Source organism: Oreochromis aureus, linkage group 15 (assembly GCF_013358895.1).
Source record: "Oreochromis aureus strain Israel breed Guangdong linkage group 15, ZZ_aureus, whole genome shotgun sequence".
Classification (NCBI taxonomy): domain Eukaryota; kingdom Metazoa; phylum Chordata; class Actinopteri; order Cichliformes; family Cichlidae; genus Oreochromis; species Oreochromis aureus.
In genome coordinates this window covers 6,617,000-6,637,162 of record NC_052956.1, presented here as the reverse complement: position 1 = coordinate 6,637,162, position 20,163 = coordinate 6,617,000, and the positions used below count along the sequence as shown (strand labels likewise).

The window sequence follows — 20,163 nt, the reverse complement described above, 5'->3', positions numbered from 1 at the left end:
TCACAACAATCAAATTCAGGCTGATTAATGGTGTGATTACTTCCAGCCTCGGAATAATCTCCAATTTATTGATTACAAAAGATGATACCGTCTTGTTGCTTTTTTGTATCCAAATCGTGTCTCTGATCATTCTCAGTATTTTTACTAATATTGTTGTAATCCAATCACCTACAATCTCATTCCTCTTTATTAAGTTAGCGTAAATGGTGGAAGCAGAAGCAGCCTCTGTCCTATTTAGAGCATCTGGGCAGGAAGTGATTAAGTAGGCTGTCCATTAATCGTGCTGGGTTTTATGGGTTTTTATGTCATTTGAGTAAAATTATTGTTTCATAATGCATTACTTTTAGGTTTACTTTTCTTACTTTACTTAGACATATTTGATTACAGACATTCCTTCTTCATGTGTTTTATGTGAAATCTATATCCAGATAAATTACTTAAATTGGGTTGAGACCTTTAGAAAACTAATGGACATGTAATGGGTTCAGCATGTGTACAAACTGCAATCCAACTGTAGAACCAGCCAATGAATGAAAACCTGCCTAATCCCAGTGGTGTAGACCTAGAGATTATTCGGCAACCAGCTGATAACCACCAGTTATGAATGGGAAAAATTATTAGTTGGCAGTGCCGGATGTTGCTGGCAATTGCTTGGTCGCAAAGAGTTATACTGTTCTCCTCCAAAACAAAACCTCCTTGAAGATTGCTACAGTTGCCTGTAGTTTCCATTGAAGACGCCGACTTGTCTCTAAACATTCGCTGATTACTTGCTAAGTAGTAATAAAACTTGGAAAAAGTGCAACACAAAGGGGAATTGGAGACTTCACGGAGTAAAAGTTGCACCTTATTGATCTGCTGTTGACCAACACAGTCACAAGGAGGTTTCAGTGCGACTGTCAGCAACCTACAGCAACCACTTGCCAAATAGTCAGGGAATACCCATAGCATCTGGAGGTTGCGCAGATTTGTTGCTAGGCCTGCGGGACTGAGGCCCAAGCCATATTGGCCTCAATTAATTAAGGCAAATATGCTCCATATAGCACCTTCCCTGTTGAGGAATATCTCTTGTAGTTGTGTTGTCCTGTGCAGTAAATTACACAGTTCCCACCGTGATATGATTCTTCTGTTTTGATGAGAGGCTAGGTTTCACCCAGTTTGTTCTGGCTGTAACCGTCACTGACTGGGCTGTTTCTGAATTCATAAAATGATGATTCAATCAATCAATTTTCCTGTAGACTCCTGGTGGAGCATAGGGCATCTAATCATCTAAAATGATGATTAGACCAAACATACTGAAATATGCCAGCTCTAATGCATTCTTATACAAACCCTCAAATATCAAACATAAAATTTAACAAAACATCAATAACAAAGCACAATTAACGTACAGTTTTCCGCTTTTATATGTGAACTGTTGCGGAGTTTATCATAAATGTCTTTGTTGAATGTTTAAAAAAAAATCCACGCCAACGACTTCTTTTACTGTTAATTTGGAGCCAGCACTATATGGAACCTTTATGAATTTTAATCATTACTAAGTTTCACCCAGCAGCCTCGATTGGGGTCGGACAATTTAAAGTTGTTCGAAAGCAATGTGCTTTCTAAAGCTCCTCATTTTTCCCAGCAAGTCAGTTTCTCTCAAAGCAAAAAATATAATTTTTCAAAAGAATGTTGAAGAAGCACTTTTTAAAAGTACACTCCTCAATGATGGGTTGCATGTTATACTCGGTCTAAGTGTGCATCTTCCAACAAACCATCCACCATATTTGAATACAGTGTCTGGGAAGGACATCTCCCTTCCAACTATTGGTGTTTTACACATGTGGCTAGAGACCAGTCAAATATGTAGTACTCCAAAGGTGGAGGAGAACATTATGTATGTGGCTAATGTTAGGCTCAAGTGTGTGATAAACACTTTGAATACCCTCTCATACAATGTGAGAATGTAATCAATCAGCTGCCTCAGAGTCCAGTAATGTGTTAGGCCATATCAAAGAAAGTTTAATTAATGCTGACAAACAGCAGCTAACAGATGTTAACAACAGCTAAGAGCAACAAGAACTGCTGTGCTCAACAGTTCAGCATACCCTCAACAATTCTCCTCAGCCTGGCTGCCATCAATGTGAAGTAAGCTTCTCTGACTCACTCACCCGTACTGGACTGCTTTCACAAAGGTTTACAGCCTCCTCCAGAGTAAATAAAGGTAGACGTCACCCGGCATTGACAGCTGAGGTTAACAGTGGACTGACAATCTTGCACAGATGGGGAAAAAACTGAGAGACAGATCGGGTCCAAACAGTAGTAGAAACATGCCGTCTGTGTCTGATATGGAGTACAATCTACACCTAATGGTTTTGGTCTCTCTTGGCTGACTCAAACTTTTGTTTGTCCTGTAATAACTACTATAGCTAAGATTATGCACTTGAATTGGGAAGGGTAAGAAAACAGAAGTAGTCTACAGATGAACAGGGTGTTGCAACCTGGCTGAAAAGAATGTGACAAAAACAGGAGACCTCACATAGCCTTAGGGTGCTGTTGAACAGTTTAATTAAATAAAGAAAGCAAAGATTAGTTTGACCAAATTACAGCTTTACTGTTGTTAGGCACAGTTTAATTTAACTACATTTACTGCCGTTTTACTACATTTTAAATGTTGACTAAACGGTTTCTGACAGCAGAGAGGAAGACATGACTGCAAACATCTTAATGTTTGTTTTACTTCAGACTGTCGCCCACTAGGAGGTTGCCTAAGTAAAGTGCAGAATATGCTGCCTGCTTAAAAAATAAATAAATAAGTATTGGTCCAGTTGCTGTTTATCTCATGAATCAGAAACCGGTCATCAGTAATGAGCGGACGGTTTGTGGCGCTGACTGTGAGGGAGTTCTAAGAGTGGAGCAAAGACTAAACAGGGTGACCGTCACATGATTTAAATGATTGCAATCATTAGTGCCAGGAGCGCCACTCTGCACTACTTAGAAATGTGCCTGCAGTTTTACTGAGAAAGGCATATTCAGTGAATTCAGTCACTAAAACTAAGGGGTAGATAGAAAAACAAACATCAATCAGAGGTATGACTCACTCAAAGAGACAAGCAGGCAGGTAATCAAATAACATCTCAGTACAACAGCAGCAGCAGCAGCGTTTTGTTGAAATCACAACTCGATAAACCTCAAGTTGCTAAAACAGAACATGTTCAAAAACAATAGATAGCAAAGCTGATTTGAGCACAAGGGGAAGTTAAATGGATGAGTGAGAAGCGACTGCTGGCTTGTTCTGACGACTCCTGGTTTCTGTTTGGCGTGCTGTTAGCAGGCTGGACGCTTGGCATAAACAGCATAAATCCACAGTCGCACAGCGCTCGAGTCATCAGACCGTGGCGGAGGTGATATACTCGCAACATTGACTTATTCCAGTGGTCTGGATAATAGATTTCAGCTCACAGTCGGTCTTTGGTGACTGACACCACTGTATTATATTCTGCACAGAGGTCAGCAGATGCACTTCACTGATATTTGCATATTAACAGAGGGCACAGCAAGGTCGGTGGCACCTTGTTGTATTTATTATTCATGGGTATGCTAATTTAGTAGTCTGCACAGAAGGATTTTCATATAAAATGACTCATTGTGTGTGTGGATTGTCACTTATGTAACAGTCTAACAGCAGATGACTGAACAATTAACACAGCATCAGAACTTGCTTTAATTTAATTTCACCATCTTGTAGGTTAATATTTAAAAACAACAAAACAAATGGGGAAAAAAACATAAGACCAGAATGTGACACATGGCCGGTTTGAGACACCTCTGTTGGATGAAAACAACAGATGACAATAAATTACGCATCATACTCTCAGCTGGTTCTGACCTCAGCAACATTATCATCGTCGTCTCCTGCTGTATGCTCTGTCCCGCTGTATAATGAATAATGGAGCACGACGCTGATTTCAAATGAAACAAACCTATGGGCCCAGTGGGATTCTGTGGTAAAGAGGGTTAGTGTGCGAATCTTATGCTTGGCCTTGTTAATCAAAAGCTAATGCGGTTATATAGTGTTTGTGCATACGTGTCTGTGTGTGTGTTTGCGTGCGTCAGACAGGCTGGATGGCTGGGTGATTTTTCTATTACTCTCTTTCTGAATGGCTTGCTCCTGCCTGTCCATCCTACAGCCTGCCTGCCTGCCTGCTTTGCTCTCTTTCTACATGAATTATTGACTGACTGACCATCTCGGCGATTCTTCTGGCTGGCGTCGCCGTCTCCTGTCTGCCATTTTGTCTGTAGCTGAACTAAACTTAAATGATTTCCTTTGGTGTTCAAACCAAACAGGAAATTAATACCAGCTGTTTACATCTTCTGTCACTATCATCTCTGCAACGATCACTTCTTTCCTATTGGGACATCAATCTGTTGTCGCCGTGTTCAGTCTGTGATGAGTGGAGAATGCACACAATTAATTATTGTCAGATTAATGGTTATTTTCTGTTTTCATTTTGAGCATATTAGAAAAAGAATGAAACGGGCCGTGCTTTCATCAGAAAGGCACTCAGACACCACAGGAAGCAGCTTAGTGCTGCAATCAAATTTACCGTCGAGTTAAATGTCACTATAGCTGAAAAACGGACTAATTCCTGACACATATGGTGAAGTGGAAGCTCAGCTGGAGCCACAAACACAGAGAACAATCAGCAGTTTGATGATGGGTTTGAATTTTTATGTTAAGTACTGATGTTGCTCTAACATGCCCTTTTACAGGCACTAGGGGGCATTTGTATTCTGACAGTTGACGATGGTGGTATAAATCGGGTTTAGAGTCATTGGCATTCTTGTTATCACTCCCATGTTTTTATTCTTGGACTCTGTAGTGTAGCTTTGCATTCAGGTTGATGACAATACTGTGGAAATGTGCTAGCACTGACATCATTCAGATGTTTGTGCACTGGCCTCATAATTTGAAAATTTTATATTTATTGTGTTTAATAGGAGCATCCATCATATAATAGGTTGCCTTTAACATTGAAGGTGCCAGTTATACAAAATGTGCCTTTATTACATTTTAAAACTACGCATAATATGGGCTAAAACAAATTTAGACCTCACGCAGGCTTACAGATCAGTCATTGACCCTCTGGCAACATCCAGTTGCAAGGGAAACGTACGTGTTCCGCAACCAGTTGGCAAGTGGTTGCTGGAGGTTGCTTGCAGTTGCCAGGTGTAATTGGTAGCAAAGAGTGTGCTGCACCTAGTGCTGCATCACAGATCGTATGGCAGATGCCAGCTTGTCTGAAAATACTCGCCAATAACTCACTCAGCAGTAGTCAAACTTGCAAAATTGATATGCAAGCCAGAAACGTGGCAACGTTTGACTTTCAACTTAAAGTCAACGTGTTGAAACATATTGGTTGCAATGGTAAGAAGCAAATTTTACTCACTAGCGCCCCCATGCTACCTACAACTGTTGCAATCTACTGATGACCCAAGCAATCACAAGAAGGTTTTTGGTGCTGCAACTCCAGCAGCAACTCGGCAACTGCAAGTGGTACACACTTTGCCTAGCAACTGGAGCTAACTAAGGGAAGGAGGGGTCGTTACTGACCAGACTCTCGACCTTGAGGCAGTATTTATGTAAAATGTTATGTTTCCTAAAGTATAGTTTCAGGGTCAAGATAATCAATTTACATTAAAGGTATATTAAAACTTACAATGACAAAGAAAGAGGTTCTTGTTGGTAAAGGGAACTTTTGATGTGATGACGCCTAAAGAAATAGAAAGTCTTTTGCTATGTCCAGTACCCTTTTTTTTTTTTTACAATTTTAGATTCAGATAACTTTTTTTACAAAAGTTATCTGAATCTGGCCCAGGGCTGGATGGCTTCCTTTTTTGGCACAATTCCACTGATCTTCTAAGATTTGTTGATTTTGATTAATTATGTGATTTTCTTTGTTTTTGTTTCCCCACAATCTTGCTGACGAACTCTTTTATTGGCAAAGTTGATTTATTACTTTTTTCAACTCTCTGTTATAATTGTGAGTGATAATGGACATGACGTGCTCATATACTTGTGCTGTTGCCACCCAGGTGGGCGTCGCCGGTCTGAGCCTGACGAGGCGGAGCTGCTGAGGGTCAGCAAGCGACTGGTCGAGGACGCCGTCAACCGCGCCTTGCAACAGTACAAACAGGAAACACTTCAGAATGGGGGCGGTCCTAATGCTGCCGCAGTGAAGCCCCCTGGAAATACAGAGGAAACTGCTACAAAGACGAACACTACAGCCAACTCCATCACAGTGAACAGGAAGTGACCTCACCCGACCAAGGCGCAGAGACTGAAAAACCAGCATTCTGGACACCATCAGCCAGGCTTGGCTAGACATGAGAAGAGTCAGTAAGACCTGGGCACAAAGCTTGAACCAGCCAACCAGTCAGCCCGCTTTGCTGACCAGCTAACCCAGCTAGCCAGCCACGCTAGCCACCCGCCCACCTGACCTAGCTCGACACAGTGCTAGTTAAATAGATAATGTAGCTTGAAATTAACGCCAGGTGACCGTCCTAACAGGCCAGCCTGTTTAGCCTGTTAACTTACCGCACCAACTCTGCTGTCCTACATCTAACAGCGAGAGTTTCGCCCCTCCTTCTGCACTGATCTGCGGGGGAGGGGTACGCGTTTGCACGTCAAACCCAGAACACACATGTGAAGCACTCCTGTAGAGACACTCATCCGTATTTAAGGCTTCACTGTGACCCATCACTGCAAAACTGCCCTTTTAGAATAAGAAAAATTAAGTTTTGTGTATAGTTTAGTTTACCTTTTAAAATGAACTTGAAATGTCCTTTATTTCCCTCTGATAATGAAAAGAAAAAGCCTTTTGCTGAAATGGTTTCAGGTGAAGAGTCTTTCACCATCCTTTAAACGTCTTCTGCCTTCATAGACAGAAAATCATTTGTTCATCTTTGTGGCTGAAGAGGCCGTGTGACTGGCTGGATTCTTCAAACTTAAGTGTGAGACACGCGTCAGTATGCTGGACTTGAATCTGTGCAAGCTTCTGTTGCATTTGGCAGTCCACTTAAATAGATCTTATTTAAATTTCTAGCATTTTATTTTATCTTCTTCACGTCTGGTACAGAAACTGACATAACCTGCCCCCACCCCACAGCTTTGCTTTAAGTGTCATATATTACAGTTGCATTACCAGAGTGTGTACTACCGAGGCAGCACCGAGACAATCATGGAGTTGACACAGATTCACTTTGGAAACTTAAGTGATGCTTTTGAGCAAAATCCTATAAATCAACCACTAAAAATAAATAGAAACACTAACTTTGGTGGATTGGGGATGCTACAAAATAAAATAGTGTGCTCCAGCGTAACATTACACTATGAGTTGCCAAGAACGTATCTCCATTAATGCCGAAACCTTCATGATTAAATCCTTGACAAGCTGTTATTATTGTTAGACTCAAGTATTTATTTCAGAACTCACCTTCCTCTCTAATACATCAGTGTGATTTTTCTTTTTTTTGTTTGATTCTCTGTGAAATGCATTTTTAAAGAGCAGCACACCACACGTTGGTCAATTATTAAGTCTGTGAAACAGGCTGGAGTCCGTTTGTTTGAGGCTCAGTGTTTTTGTTTTGGGGTGTATCAGTATGCTGATGCTGAGAAGCGTCTGATTCTGTAGTACTGTACATGGAAGAGCTGTTAAAGGCAAGCAGTGATTGAGAGTCACACAATAGCTCCTCACAGCTGAGAACCCCACAGCTCCTAATTTCGCTGTCTTCCATCTTTTTTTTTTATGTAAGCTTGATGACATAGGCCCTTATAGCGTTGTGCTCATGAAATCCATCCACTGTTATTCAGAAATACATACGCACCAGTGTTAAATTAGATATTACTGCAGGAAACAGCTAGAACAGTGATTATTTTATCTGTTTAGCTGCCTTGTGTTACAGCTGATTTACACGATTTAATGTAAAAACAAAAAAAATGAAGACGCTGGATTTTAGTTTGTATTTCGAAGGTGTACAAAGCACAAGATTTTTGTAATTTATGTTTTTAAAAACTGGTTTCAGATTTTACAGAACAGGTTTATACTGTTCAGATCAAAGTGGCCTTCAGTCACTAAAACAAACTCGTGCGATTCTCGTTTTCCTGAAGGATGTTTTTTACCCCGCGTGTGGGGTAGGTTCGGGGATTTGCCAAAGTCTCTTAAACATCAGCCTGAGGCTAAAGGGTTGGATTCTTGAGTTAAATTTAAAGAAAAAAAAATTAAAGTCCACCATAAGACAGAAAATGTGTTATTTCCGTTGTAAGAAAAAAAGCAAGTGACTTTGATTTTCAGTTGTTTGAGGTTTAATTTCCCTGCGGTGAGAACAGGTGTGAGCTGGAAAATGCACTCTCATCTCTGTGGAGCCTACTTAAGGCCCGTCACTGTGGGCTCACTGAAACGTCAATAACACAGACGGATGGGAGGAAGAGGAGGGGGGGTAGCTAGCTGTCTTAAGGTGGACTTTGAACATTTTCTTTTCGCTTTTTTTTGTTGTCACCGGGTCCTTAATCTCCTTAAAATCCCCTTTAATACACAAGTTGTCCTGTTGGCCTGTTCATGTGTCTGTGAAAGCGTGGATGTGTTTGTCTGTGGGACGTTTGATCAGCGGTTCCCCTGAGAAATTCTTGTCTGTATCAATCATGGAAACTCAGACTTGCGTGTGTGTGTGTGTGCGTGCGTGTGTGTGTGAGCAAGCGTATAAATATGTCTTCTCTGTTTGCCTTTCCATGTTTCCACGTGTATGTCCGACTGAGTGGGTGTGTTGTTTGTACTGTGTTGTATATCTTGTTCTGCCATATTTGAACAATAAAACAGGATATGAGATTCAGAACTAATATCCTCTTATCCCTGTCTCCTTATTTCAGTCTGGGTGCACGTGTGTGTGTGTGTGTGTGTGTGTGTGTGTTTTACTACATTAAGATTACAGTAAGAAAATTATTTTAACAGTGGTGAGCATTTTAAAGGGACTGTTTTGCTGCGATACAATTGTATATGCTAGAGTTCAAAATTACTGCAGTCTTTGAAGTCTTGTTGACTTTGAAGATGAGTCAAAGGATGGGTCTGGAACCACTCAGTTGCCATCTTCAAAGCAACTTTAGTGCAAACTTTAGGCAAATTGTTGCCATCTACAAACAAAATTTAAACAAAACTTCCCAAATTAACTATTTGCATTCAGAGTTCAGCCTGAACTTCATGGATCTGAAGTAGAAATTCCTCCACAAATTGTGATTTATTTTCTGCAGTATGGTCACTTAACTGCTAAATGACATAGGCGCTTGGCAACCAGTTGCAAAGCAGCTGAGTGGTGATGCGGATGCGTTGCACTCACTGACCCACGCTTACTCGGATTGATTGCAGCATGTTGCTAATCTATCTGAGAGTGATTGCAGTCAGCCAGAGGCAGTCTGTGATTATTTGGAGACAGGTTGCCTCCATCCAGGCCACCAGTGCATTTGCAATTGAAACTTTGGGTTTGGGCAACTGTAGGTTGCTGAGTTCCAGTGCATCCCACTGACGGTCACTGGGATTTTGATCTGAGGAGTTTAGAGGCTGGATCAACACCCTGCTTGCCTAAGTAACATTAATGTAAACACTAAAGTTTCCCCAGAAGAAAATCTTATTGCATTGCATCACTGAAACCTGCCAGTGTTTGGTTTATATGTATATATATATATATATATATATATATATATATATATACATATATACATATATATATATATATATATATATATATATACATATACATATATATATATATATATATATATATATATATATATATATATATATATATATATATATATATATATATATATATATATATATATATATATATATATATATATATATATATATATATATATATATATATATATATACATAATATGGTGTCCTGGCAGTAAAAAGACTGCACCAGTGACACATTTTCCCAGAAACATTTTGGAGCAAAAATTTTGTATGTTGAATCACCACAATTTGCTCTTGCAAAACCAAAATCCATTATCCAAAAAGCAACCAGTCACCATTAAGCAAAACATTTGAATCAGGATTCTTAAGAATGTAAAATCCTTTTAAAGCAACGTTTCTATTTTTATCAGCTTTCCAAGCATCACTGCTAAATTGTGCACATCTCATCTTTTGAAAATAACATTTACCATTATGCATTTACCATTCACAGGCCCTTCACACCCCAAGCACACCCACACACGATTTTTATTTTGCTTCGGCTGAAACCGAGGAAGGATTGAAATAGAGAGAAAAGGCTCTGTTTACAAATATAACCGCCTCAAAGCTGATGTACATGAAGCACTGGGACAATGTGGGCATGAATCTCTACACTAACTCCCTTCATTGTATTACTATGCATTCACTAATGGTAACTGAGGTCTTTCATTTAATGGCAGAGAGGCCTCGGCGTCCCACGTAAAATAGGCTTATAGGCTACAAATCTTTCACTTATAATTGATTATTGTAGTCACAGCACTTCAAACATCCTTATTCAAGCTTAAAATGAAAAAAAAACAACATGTACATCACATCAACTCAAACAGGTAAATTCAACTGGTATTTGTTTAGAAACAACAGCAAAGTATTGAGAATCTTCAAACTGATGTTCTAATAGTGACCTGAAGTACATATTTTACTGTTATTTTAGTGACAAGTTGTTTTTAAGTTGCCCCCTGTTATTTTCTCATCTGTTAGGTGTCAACTTACACCTTGACACTTTTTTAGAGTGACTTTCGTGGCTTTCAAACATGAGTCTGTTCCACTTGATCCTGCCCAGAGGTTTGAATGAACTAGATTTCTGTACAAGGCTGATTTCTCTCTCCAGTTATATTTTTACGAAAAAAAATAAATCTTGCCAGTCTAATGGTGCCCATTGGTTTATAAATTAACAAGATCAAATTCTTTGGCTACCAACTGTTTAACAAGAAACCCACCTGTCACTCGAAAATAGCCACATCCCAATCGTTCTTAATCTTGACTCACCTGATTCATGCAATCTCTCAAGTCCTCACATCAGAGTCTTCCTATTTCTTAAGAAAACTACTTGTAGTTTTTGTTGATGATGTTTTATAGGACTGCCACTTTCCTCAAATCTTTTAGAGACAACCTGCACACCATGCCGAGATATGCCAGTTTTCGGCTAAAAGCTCTTTGGGAATCACCAAAATGAGTGAAAAAGCAGAAAATTTCCAAAGAAAGACTTTGAAAGACCTTCTTAAAGCCTGAAGAACTAATGCTCAAGATCACTTTAAAACTTACAAGAAACTCAGGCTCCTTGGAAACAAAATATAAAGAAATGAGAGATGGCTCAAGACCTTTGCACAGTACTGTATTAGACATGAACTGTATTTCTTTTCTCCAGCTTCATGGGAAGGCAAAGCCAAAGAAACCCCTCATGTAGTTTAAAAGGTGAGGCAATGAACCGTATGGATGTGGTTGTGTGTGCTCTCTGTACATAATTGCTTAATTGCTTACAGACCAGCAGGAGGCAGATAGCCGGACACTGAGTTTTGGAGCCATCTAGAAACAAAACAACGGTCAATACGTGACTTGGAAATGATTCAAGGCTCTGTCCCAGCACTGAATCAAAATAACATTCATAATGAAATTATAATAACCTTATTGCTTGTTTACATTTATGACCCTCCATCTGTAGGAAGGCAGGCAACCAGCACATACATATAAGTAAAGTACACACTGTTAAAGTCTTTTTTTCTCAGCTTTCCTTTTTTCTTTTTCTTTTTTCCATCATCTTTAAATAAATGGAAAATGTCCGTAAGAGCTCTGTAAAACGGGGTCACCAGGGTGTTATCAGCGGGAACCCTCCGAGCTCTTTTACTTCACAGCTTCCCTCATAATGTGCGAATTTGCTGAATCACACAGAGTAATGCAGCACAACCGATTCCATGATTCAGTCATCGGCCGACCTGTATGCGATATAGTACAGTGATGGCAGCACATTCGGTGTGATTCACCAGCACTCACAAAGCCAAGTGTGACTGTGAGGCTGAGGGTGGATGGAGGGCATGTTTCTATCACCATCCAGTGTGACTGAAATAATCAGTGTAGCAATCTTAAAGTTACACTCTTGAAATCCTGTCTTCGGCTGTCACCCATTTAAGGCCCTCACAGAGTTTCACATCGGGGTAAATGTGAAAGCTTGTTCTGCTGCAGTCCCATCAAATAGGAGAGTAAAGGGCACTACTCTTCCTGACTTTCTGGGTTGTCAGTGCTAATGTTTCATAGTGTGACTTCACTGCTGCAAAATGTCAGCTCATCACAAGGTCAATGATAGCATCTAATGCAAAGTGTTAGAAGTAGGGCTTCGTACCTGCTGTGGCTCATCACAAACAGAAATCATTCATAGAACTTGCTCCTGCATATTCATGAACCCTGTGACCACCTGGGTTGTTCCTTCAGTCCATTTAACCTTGAAGAGCATAGCAAGAGTTTCTTCTGGCTTTCTGCACAATGTGAGCTCCAGCATGCAGTTGTTCCATCTTTTCTCAGTGAGTGTAAATAGAAAATAGGATTTAAAACTTTCCTTTTTAATAAAGCTAATAGTTAGGTCTGGATCATGTGACCCTCAATCCTCCCTTAGTTATGCTGCAATAGGCCTAAGCTGCCGGGGGCTTCCAATCCAGTTGTTGAGTGATGAAGTATGAACCCTGCTTCTGGGTCCAAACTACTCTGCGTTTATTAAGGCAGTTATGGTTTTAAGATGTTTTAATGCTTTGTATCTTGCATTAATCTGAACAAGCCCCCCAAAAAAGTACGTGATCGCTGTCGATCTCGCTCAGTTTGTATTACCACACGTCGTCAGCAGCATGTTTTAAAGCTCAGTTTTTTAAAAACCTTACGATGTAAGGTTACGTAGTTACAATGTAATTACGGCCCAGCCCATGCAGCAGTATATTAATGACTAACCTCGTATTGTGGATGGATTATCTCAGTTTGGTCCATTAACAGCATCTTGCCACGCGATTGCTAACTTTTATTGAGTGGAAAAAAGCTAACGTTCATCCTCCAGCTTCACTGTGCTAATGTGTTTATATTATACTAACCATAGCTGTGTAGCTAGCCACCACGTAGCACATCATTATATACCAGTTAGCCCAACTTCAGTAACCCTACAAACATCACTGCTGTTTAGTTTTCTGTCTTCATTTATATCAGAAGTGATAGCAGAGCTGTACGTTTTAATTTTTCAGGAATCCCTCAATCAGAACATGGTATCTCATCTTTAGATGGAAACTAGCGAGCTAACTCACTGCAAACCTCCGTTTAACTTCATAAATTCTGTTTTCATGGATGCCTGTATGTTAAACTTAATTGTTACACCTGGTAGAGCCTCCACACTGATCATTTTATTGCAGATGAAAGAATTTAGACAGTTTTTAACTTTCAGTGATGCCGCACTGTTCGTTTGACATTGGGACCTGAAGCGGCACTTGGACCTGGCAATGGCTAATGTGGTCAGACTTAAAGACCAGATGATGCACAGAGTGTTTCTTTTTCACTCATCTTTTTTCATTCAAGATGGATTTTTACACATCCATGCATTTAATCATTAGCTCTTATTAATATCTCTTCTACAGTTTGTTTTTGTCCTGTCCTTCTCTCATCACCCCCAACAGGCCATGGCAGATATCTACCCCCTGAGCCTAGTTCTGGTTTCTTCCTGTTAAAAGGGAGTTTTTCCTTCCTGCTGTTGCCAAATGCTTGTTTGAAGGGGGCTGTCTGATTGCTTAGGTTTTCTCTGTATTATTGTAGCATCTTTACCTTAAAAAATATATAGAGCACCTTGAGGTGACTGCTGTTATTGTTTGGCGCTATATAAATAAAATTGGATAGAATAGAACTGGAATTGGATTAAATTAAAACAAGTCTAAGGTAGATCTATCATTTTATCAAATCTTCTGCAGACTTCAACATGAAGATGACTTTACTGTTCATTGAGGATTACTGAGCTTTTCTCTGGCGTCTGAGGGAGTGCCATGAATTACAAATCGCAGCTTTGGCATGAGACTTATGAGAAAGTATGAGTCACAAACTTGAGATGCAGAGTTTGAAATATTTGTGGCTTTCACCAGGCAGATGTGGTCTAATAGGGTTGTGCTGTGAGCACTCTGGGAAGTGCAGCAGTCCAGCATTTAGTTTTTTGGGAGGTTTTTTTTTTTTTGGACACTTTGATAATTAAGCCATTTTCAGATCGGGTTTGGTTGGGGTTCACAGTCCTGACCTATAAATGTTATTATTTTGAGCTTTTTAAAAAATAATTCAATAAAAGAAATGTGGCCAGTGTCCATTAACTGTAATGTGCTGTTTCTGTGTTGTGTATACATGTTGTGTGCACACTCTCTGAAGCCCACAGGGTTGTTCTCTGCTTTTGCTCTGAAAGACAAAATATCCTTTTTTTTTCTTTCTATTTCAGTCTCGGGTCATGGCACCATCTGCCTTCCTGAACACATTCAGACTGTGTGTTTTTAAAACAAAGTGCATGTGCACTTTCAAGCCATCTTTCCATCATCATCTTGTGGATCCTGTTTAATTCTCCCTTCACTTCCTACTTCAATGAACAGTCTGGAAGTGCCAGATATACACACTCTGTGAAATACTGTAATAACAATGATAAAATCTGAACATAAAAAGCTGTGTCACTGAGGCTGTGGGTGGAAAGCGGGCAATTATCACAGTATTAATTTTAAGAAAATGAGGTGCAGAGGGAGGCCGAGGAGGAACAGAGAGCAATTATTTGTGGTGAAGAGCCTCAGCTGCAAGGTGACACAAACATGACTGGAATATGAACAAGCTAACCCTCCTGCACTTACCCACATATGGATCCACAGGATTTGTTAGGGACAGTGACACTGTAACTGTCACACACCAGGACAAGTACAAATTGCAGGCCTGTCTTCGAACAGCAGCACATTTCTTAAGTAACTCTAACTCCTTAGGTAAAGATATGTCTGTAATACAACGATTAGAGCCTGAGGGATGGTGGAAGTTCTGGATTTATGTACTTACCAAACCCTCCAGCAGTTAGACACTAAGTGTGAAGGATCAGCTTTGGCTAAAGAAATACTGGCATGCATTTTTGTTAAGGATATATTAGAAGAAACCCATTTTCTTAAATTAATAAATATAAATACCTCATTGTTAAGGGAAAATCGGTATCCTGTGCTACTCTCTTTCTTTTGCTATTTAATTGATCTGCTATTTAATCTTCAACACAATGCATGAAATTATAAAATGCTTTGGTAGTGATGATCATTATTTTCTATCAGCCATTATGGGGCACTTTAAGTCGTTGTCAGACAATTAGAATATGGGGAGGAAAACATCTTTTTTAAATAATTTAAATTAAAAGGGTAAACAAGTCTGAATTGATTGCACATAAATGAAATATTTCAAACCTCTTTTGATTTAATGCTGGTGATTAGCGCTTACCTCAAGCACCTCAAATTATTAAAGTATTTCCTAAAAGCAATCAAAAATGAGTTCAAAATACAGAAACATCTGAAAAACATGTTTAGTTATATATTCAACACATTGTTGGTGGTCCTTTTGAACGAATTACTGCTTCAGTACAGTGTGGCGTGGAGGCAATCAGCTCGTGGCCCTGCTGAGGTGTTATTGAAGCCAGAATTTCTGTGATAGCCTTCAGCCTGGCTGTATTTTCCTCCTTGTAACAATACTCCGTAGATTCTCTGTGGGATTCAGGTCATATGAGGTGGCTAGCCAGTCAAGCACAGTAATAAAATGGTCAACAAATCATTTGGTAGTAATTTTGGCACTGCCCTCCTGGTAAAGGAAGTCAGAATCTCTATAAAGCTTTTCAGCAGATGGAAGCATGAAACGCTCTAAAATCTCCTGGTAGACGGATGCGTTGACTTTGGACTTAATAAAACATGCCGCCCCAAATCATCACAGACTGCAGAAACTTTATACTGGATAAACACCGTGGATTCCTCCAGACTCCAGGAATTTCAAATGAAATACAAGATATACTTTGATCTGAAAAGAAGACTTTGAACCGCTAAGCAACAGCCTGGTTCTCTTTCTCCTTAGCTCAGGTAAGACACCTCTGACACTGTCTGTGGTTCAGGAGTGGTTCGACATTATGTGTGACAGGAATGTGACAGGTGTAGCCCCCAGAAACTACTCGTGGTGAAGCTTTCAAAGTTCTTGAATTTACTTTTCTTGTCAATCCTCTCAAGGTTTTGGTCATTCCTGTTGTATTTGCATCTTTTCATACCACACTTTTTTCTTCCAGCCAACTTTCCATCGATCTGCTTCGATGCAGCTCTCTGTGCGCAGCCAGCCTTTTAAGTAACGTTTCTCTGTGGCTTACTCTCCATCTGGAGGGTGTTGATTGACAACTATCAAACCAGCAGTCTTCCACATGATTGTGGCTGCATATACTGAACTAGACTGAAAGATAAAATGTATCGCTACAAAGCAACAAAATGCAAATTCATTATATTGTGGGTAATAAGTGATTTTAGAAATAGCCCGTCACTCTATATATGAGTAGTAAATATTCATTAAAAATATAAATATAAGTAAACTGAAAAAGATTTTACCTTCTTTTGATTCTCTAGCCCATTTTCTCTGTCTATATATAGAATTTCCTAAAGTACATAAGCAATGTTGGGCAATGCTAGAAGCTAAGCTAGAAGTGGCCAATGGTAAGCAGAAACACTCATGGTTCTAGAGTCTGTCGAGGCCTTAAGCAAAAATTCACAGGGAGCCCCACCGCCCACAGTTCAGCGTCATTATATTATAAAAATAAATTGTATAACTTTACCCTTTTGTGAAGAACCATTGTACATTGCCTCCATCAACCACAGATGCTCTCTGCAGGTAGACATGCCGTCTGCAGACTGTCCCCGCGCTAACATGCTGAACCCCAATTTCAGCAAACACACCCGCCTACTTCGACTAAGTAAAACAGCTAATCTGACGAGCTGTTCCAACATGTTTCTTTGATTTACAACAGCGGCGTTTCCTTATATTAAGTGTAAGCTGTCTAAATGTGTAAATGTTAAACTCATTTGTGTTAGGACAGCTCAGGTTATGCATCATTCATTCTGCAGATAGTTGGGTTATTACATTTTCATAATGTAAACTAAAAGGCTGATTTTTTTAGTTCTCATTTTGCAATAGTACAGCATTATTGTGATACTACAACATTGTGAAACTGTTCACCCACAACTGGCAGCTGTGATTAACTACTCTGTCAACCTACATGCTGCACAGCTTTGGAAACAACGAACTGTGCTTGTCAAACTGTAAAAACTCTTTCTACATTGCCTCAAAAGCCATTTTCTGCTAATTTGTCGTGATAAACACCTGCTGTCAGGTGGGTCAAATGCAAACACGTTTCCCGGATTGCAGTCGGGCTTTAAATTTTAGCAACAAATCAAACAGTAATTCACCCGTTATCCTCTGCGATGGTTTTTATATTCAGCTCAGCTGTGACTCACCTTCAGTCATGTTTTTCATATGTAGCCATATTTCATATCTGTGTTCTCAGCTCTGTTTGATTTTTACTTTCTGGTTTTCCCGTCACAGCAGAGATGTGACTATAACTCATCACATGGGTGCGTGTAAACCTTAAATCCTGAGGTCATCTTCTGAGATAATCGTGTCATTTCCTCTGTTTCTCCCTGACCAGGTTTCACTCAGGTTTAGCGATGACACAGTCACAGCTGGTGCGATGTTTTTCTTTTTTCTTTTCTCTTTTTCATCAAAGCATCCGGGCGATGGGCTCATCATTCACCACAGATGGAGTGAATCAACACAAACACATGATGGCTATCTGCAGTACATCATGCATAGACACACAAGGATAAAAAAGCACACCGCTGGGTCAGAGTGAACAAACAACATTCATTTTAATGAACTGAATTTTTTCATACAGCAGCAGGGAAAAGGCTTTTTGAGGCCTGTCATATGAATTTAGCGGTTAATAGAAAAAGGACTGTGCATACTGACAGGATCAAAATGGCTGTGTGATTTTTAATTAGCCTGAGAATCATTTTTTAAAAGATGTTAAAGGTGGTAAGAGCCACTTCAGACAATTGCATTTTATGTGTACCAAGACATGCCAGTGATGGTTATTCGCTTTCTGTGGATTAATTTTGAAAAAATCTGTGATTTTAATTGATTTCTGATTATATGCACAGGACACCTTAAAGCCGTTACATATATGGCCAGTCAGTTATTTATATTAATATTACAGACAGATTTTATCTATGCGCATCTACTGAAATGATTCTGTCTCTCTGATGAAATTAAGCCCAGTATTTACTCTTTTGCAGAGATGGGCACGCGTTACTGTAATCTGATTACTTTTTACAAGTAACGAGTAATGTAAGGGATTACTATTGCAAAAACGGTAATTAGATTACCGTTACTTTCACGTAGGAACGCTGCGTTACTGCGTTACTAAAACCGTGATTTTTTGCGAGAACGTCTCATGACAGTGACGTAAGCGAGTGCGACGTTCGTGACAGCTGTCTGCAGATCATAATATATCGAGTGCGGGACAGAGTGTAGCATGCAGCGTTTAAAGCGTGGAAGTACTGACCTTATTTTGAGTTTGATTCCATAAAAAGTGACAAAAACATTAGTGTCCGTTGTGCGTGGGAAGAAAACTTCTTTTTAGCGAAAAAACCCCTAAACTTCCAAGCAAGCACCGAGTGTACTATGACGTAATGTGAAATTCACAGAGAAACTCGCGGATTCTTCCACTGACCGCTGCAGCACACCTGCACCAGGGTAAACCTCCGCCTACCCCAGTCCTGCTTTACAGGTGAAAATAGAGCAACAGGACCGCTAGTCTTTGATTTTATTTATTTTCTGCTGTGTTTTACTTTCATCTATTTGAAAGAGTGAGTGTAAACACAAAAAAATATTTTATTTTATGTGCTGGAATGTGCAGAAAATAGGTTTAAATGTTAAACAAATTTCTTCCAATGTTGCATATAATTAAGTTTTTGCTTGATGCATAAAGTTAAAAGATTTAAAGTTTTAAAAAGAGACGTTTCCATTTGATTACATTTTGTATGATGGATTATGCAGAAAAAGTAGAATTGGGCTGAAAGATCTATCGCTTTATCACCTATTCAGGTTGTAAATCGTGTTTTTAAAAAGTAACTAAGTAACTAAGTAATTAATTACTTTTGAAAATAAGTAATCAGTAAAGTAACGGGATTACTTTTAGGGGGAAGTAATCAGTAATTAGTAACTGATTACTTTTTTCAAGTAACTTGACCAACACTGCTCTTTTGTAATCTCATATAGCATACTGTAAGCATACGTTTGACATTTCTGGTTATGTCAGGGACACTCAGTTAAATTAAATTAAATTAAATTAAATTTTATTTGTATACAGCATCAATTCACAACAACATACGTTTCAATGTAAAGTAAAGACTACAATAATATTGAGAAAGTTCCAACAATTAGATGATCCCCTGTGATTAAACACTTAATGACAGTGGCAAGAAAGACCTGTGTTTTAACAGGAAGAAACTAGGCTTAGGGAAGGGTAACCATCTTTCACTAATATGTGGTGGGGTGAGGGCAGACATAGAGAGCACAGAGCCAAAAGAGATCTAGGACAAATAATTAATCAGTCACTGATTCAGCCTGGCCTTTTTGGAAGTGCACGTTTGGGGAAATTCTATCAGTTATAGTCTTTTCTAAATAAATTAATCAAAATAAAGTTCCCATAAAGATATCTGTTAGAGTCTGGGTAATTAAATCTGCCATAGGAACACACTAAAAGTCAACGATAAAAATTTGTACTTAATTTAATTTACTTGATTTTTTATTTTAAGGCAGCAGTTTGTTGAAGCTAAACACACAGACTCCTCATTGAATCAGATATAATCCACAAAAATAAAATAATAAATTTGATTACGTTCGTGTGACCATGTCTACAAAGTAAGTAAGTAAGTTTTATAGACGTTCATAAATTTTTGCTGCCATCGAGTAAACATCTGATGGCATGGTCTGACACTTGTATGAGGTTTTGAAAAAAATGTATAGGTGATGACAACTATGAAAGTCCTGGCCTCTAAAAATAAAACACAAGAAAATG

The 20,163-nt window shown here is 39.2% G+C and overlaps 1 protein-coding gene across 6 annotated transcripts in view; it reads left to right on the top strand.

The window, feature by feature from the left end:
• Positions 1–8,877, top strand: part of LOC116332234 (A-kinase anchor protein 7) — a 46,131-nt gene extending 37,254 nt beyond the window's left edge. For all 6 annotated transcript variants that reach the window (XM_039598853.1, XM_039598855.1, XM_039598856.1 and 3 more), the window contains one exon: positions 6,076–8,877. In XM_039598853.1, coding sequence (XP_039454787.1) covers positions 6,076–6,296 — 221 coding nt within the window. In that variant the 3' untranslated portion in view covers positions 6,297–8,877. The remainder of the gene's footprint in view (positions 1–6,075) is intronic.
• Positions 8,878–20,163: the final 11,286 nt, after the last annotated feature.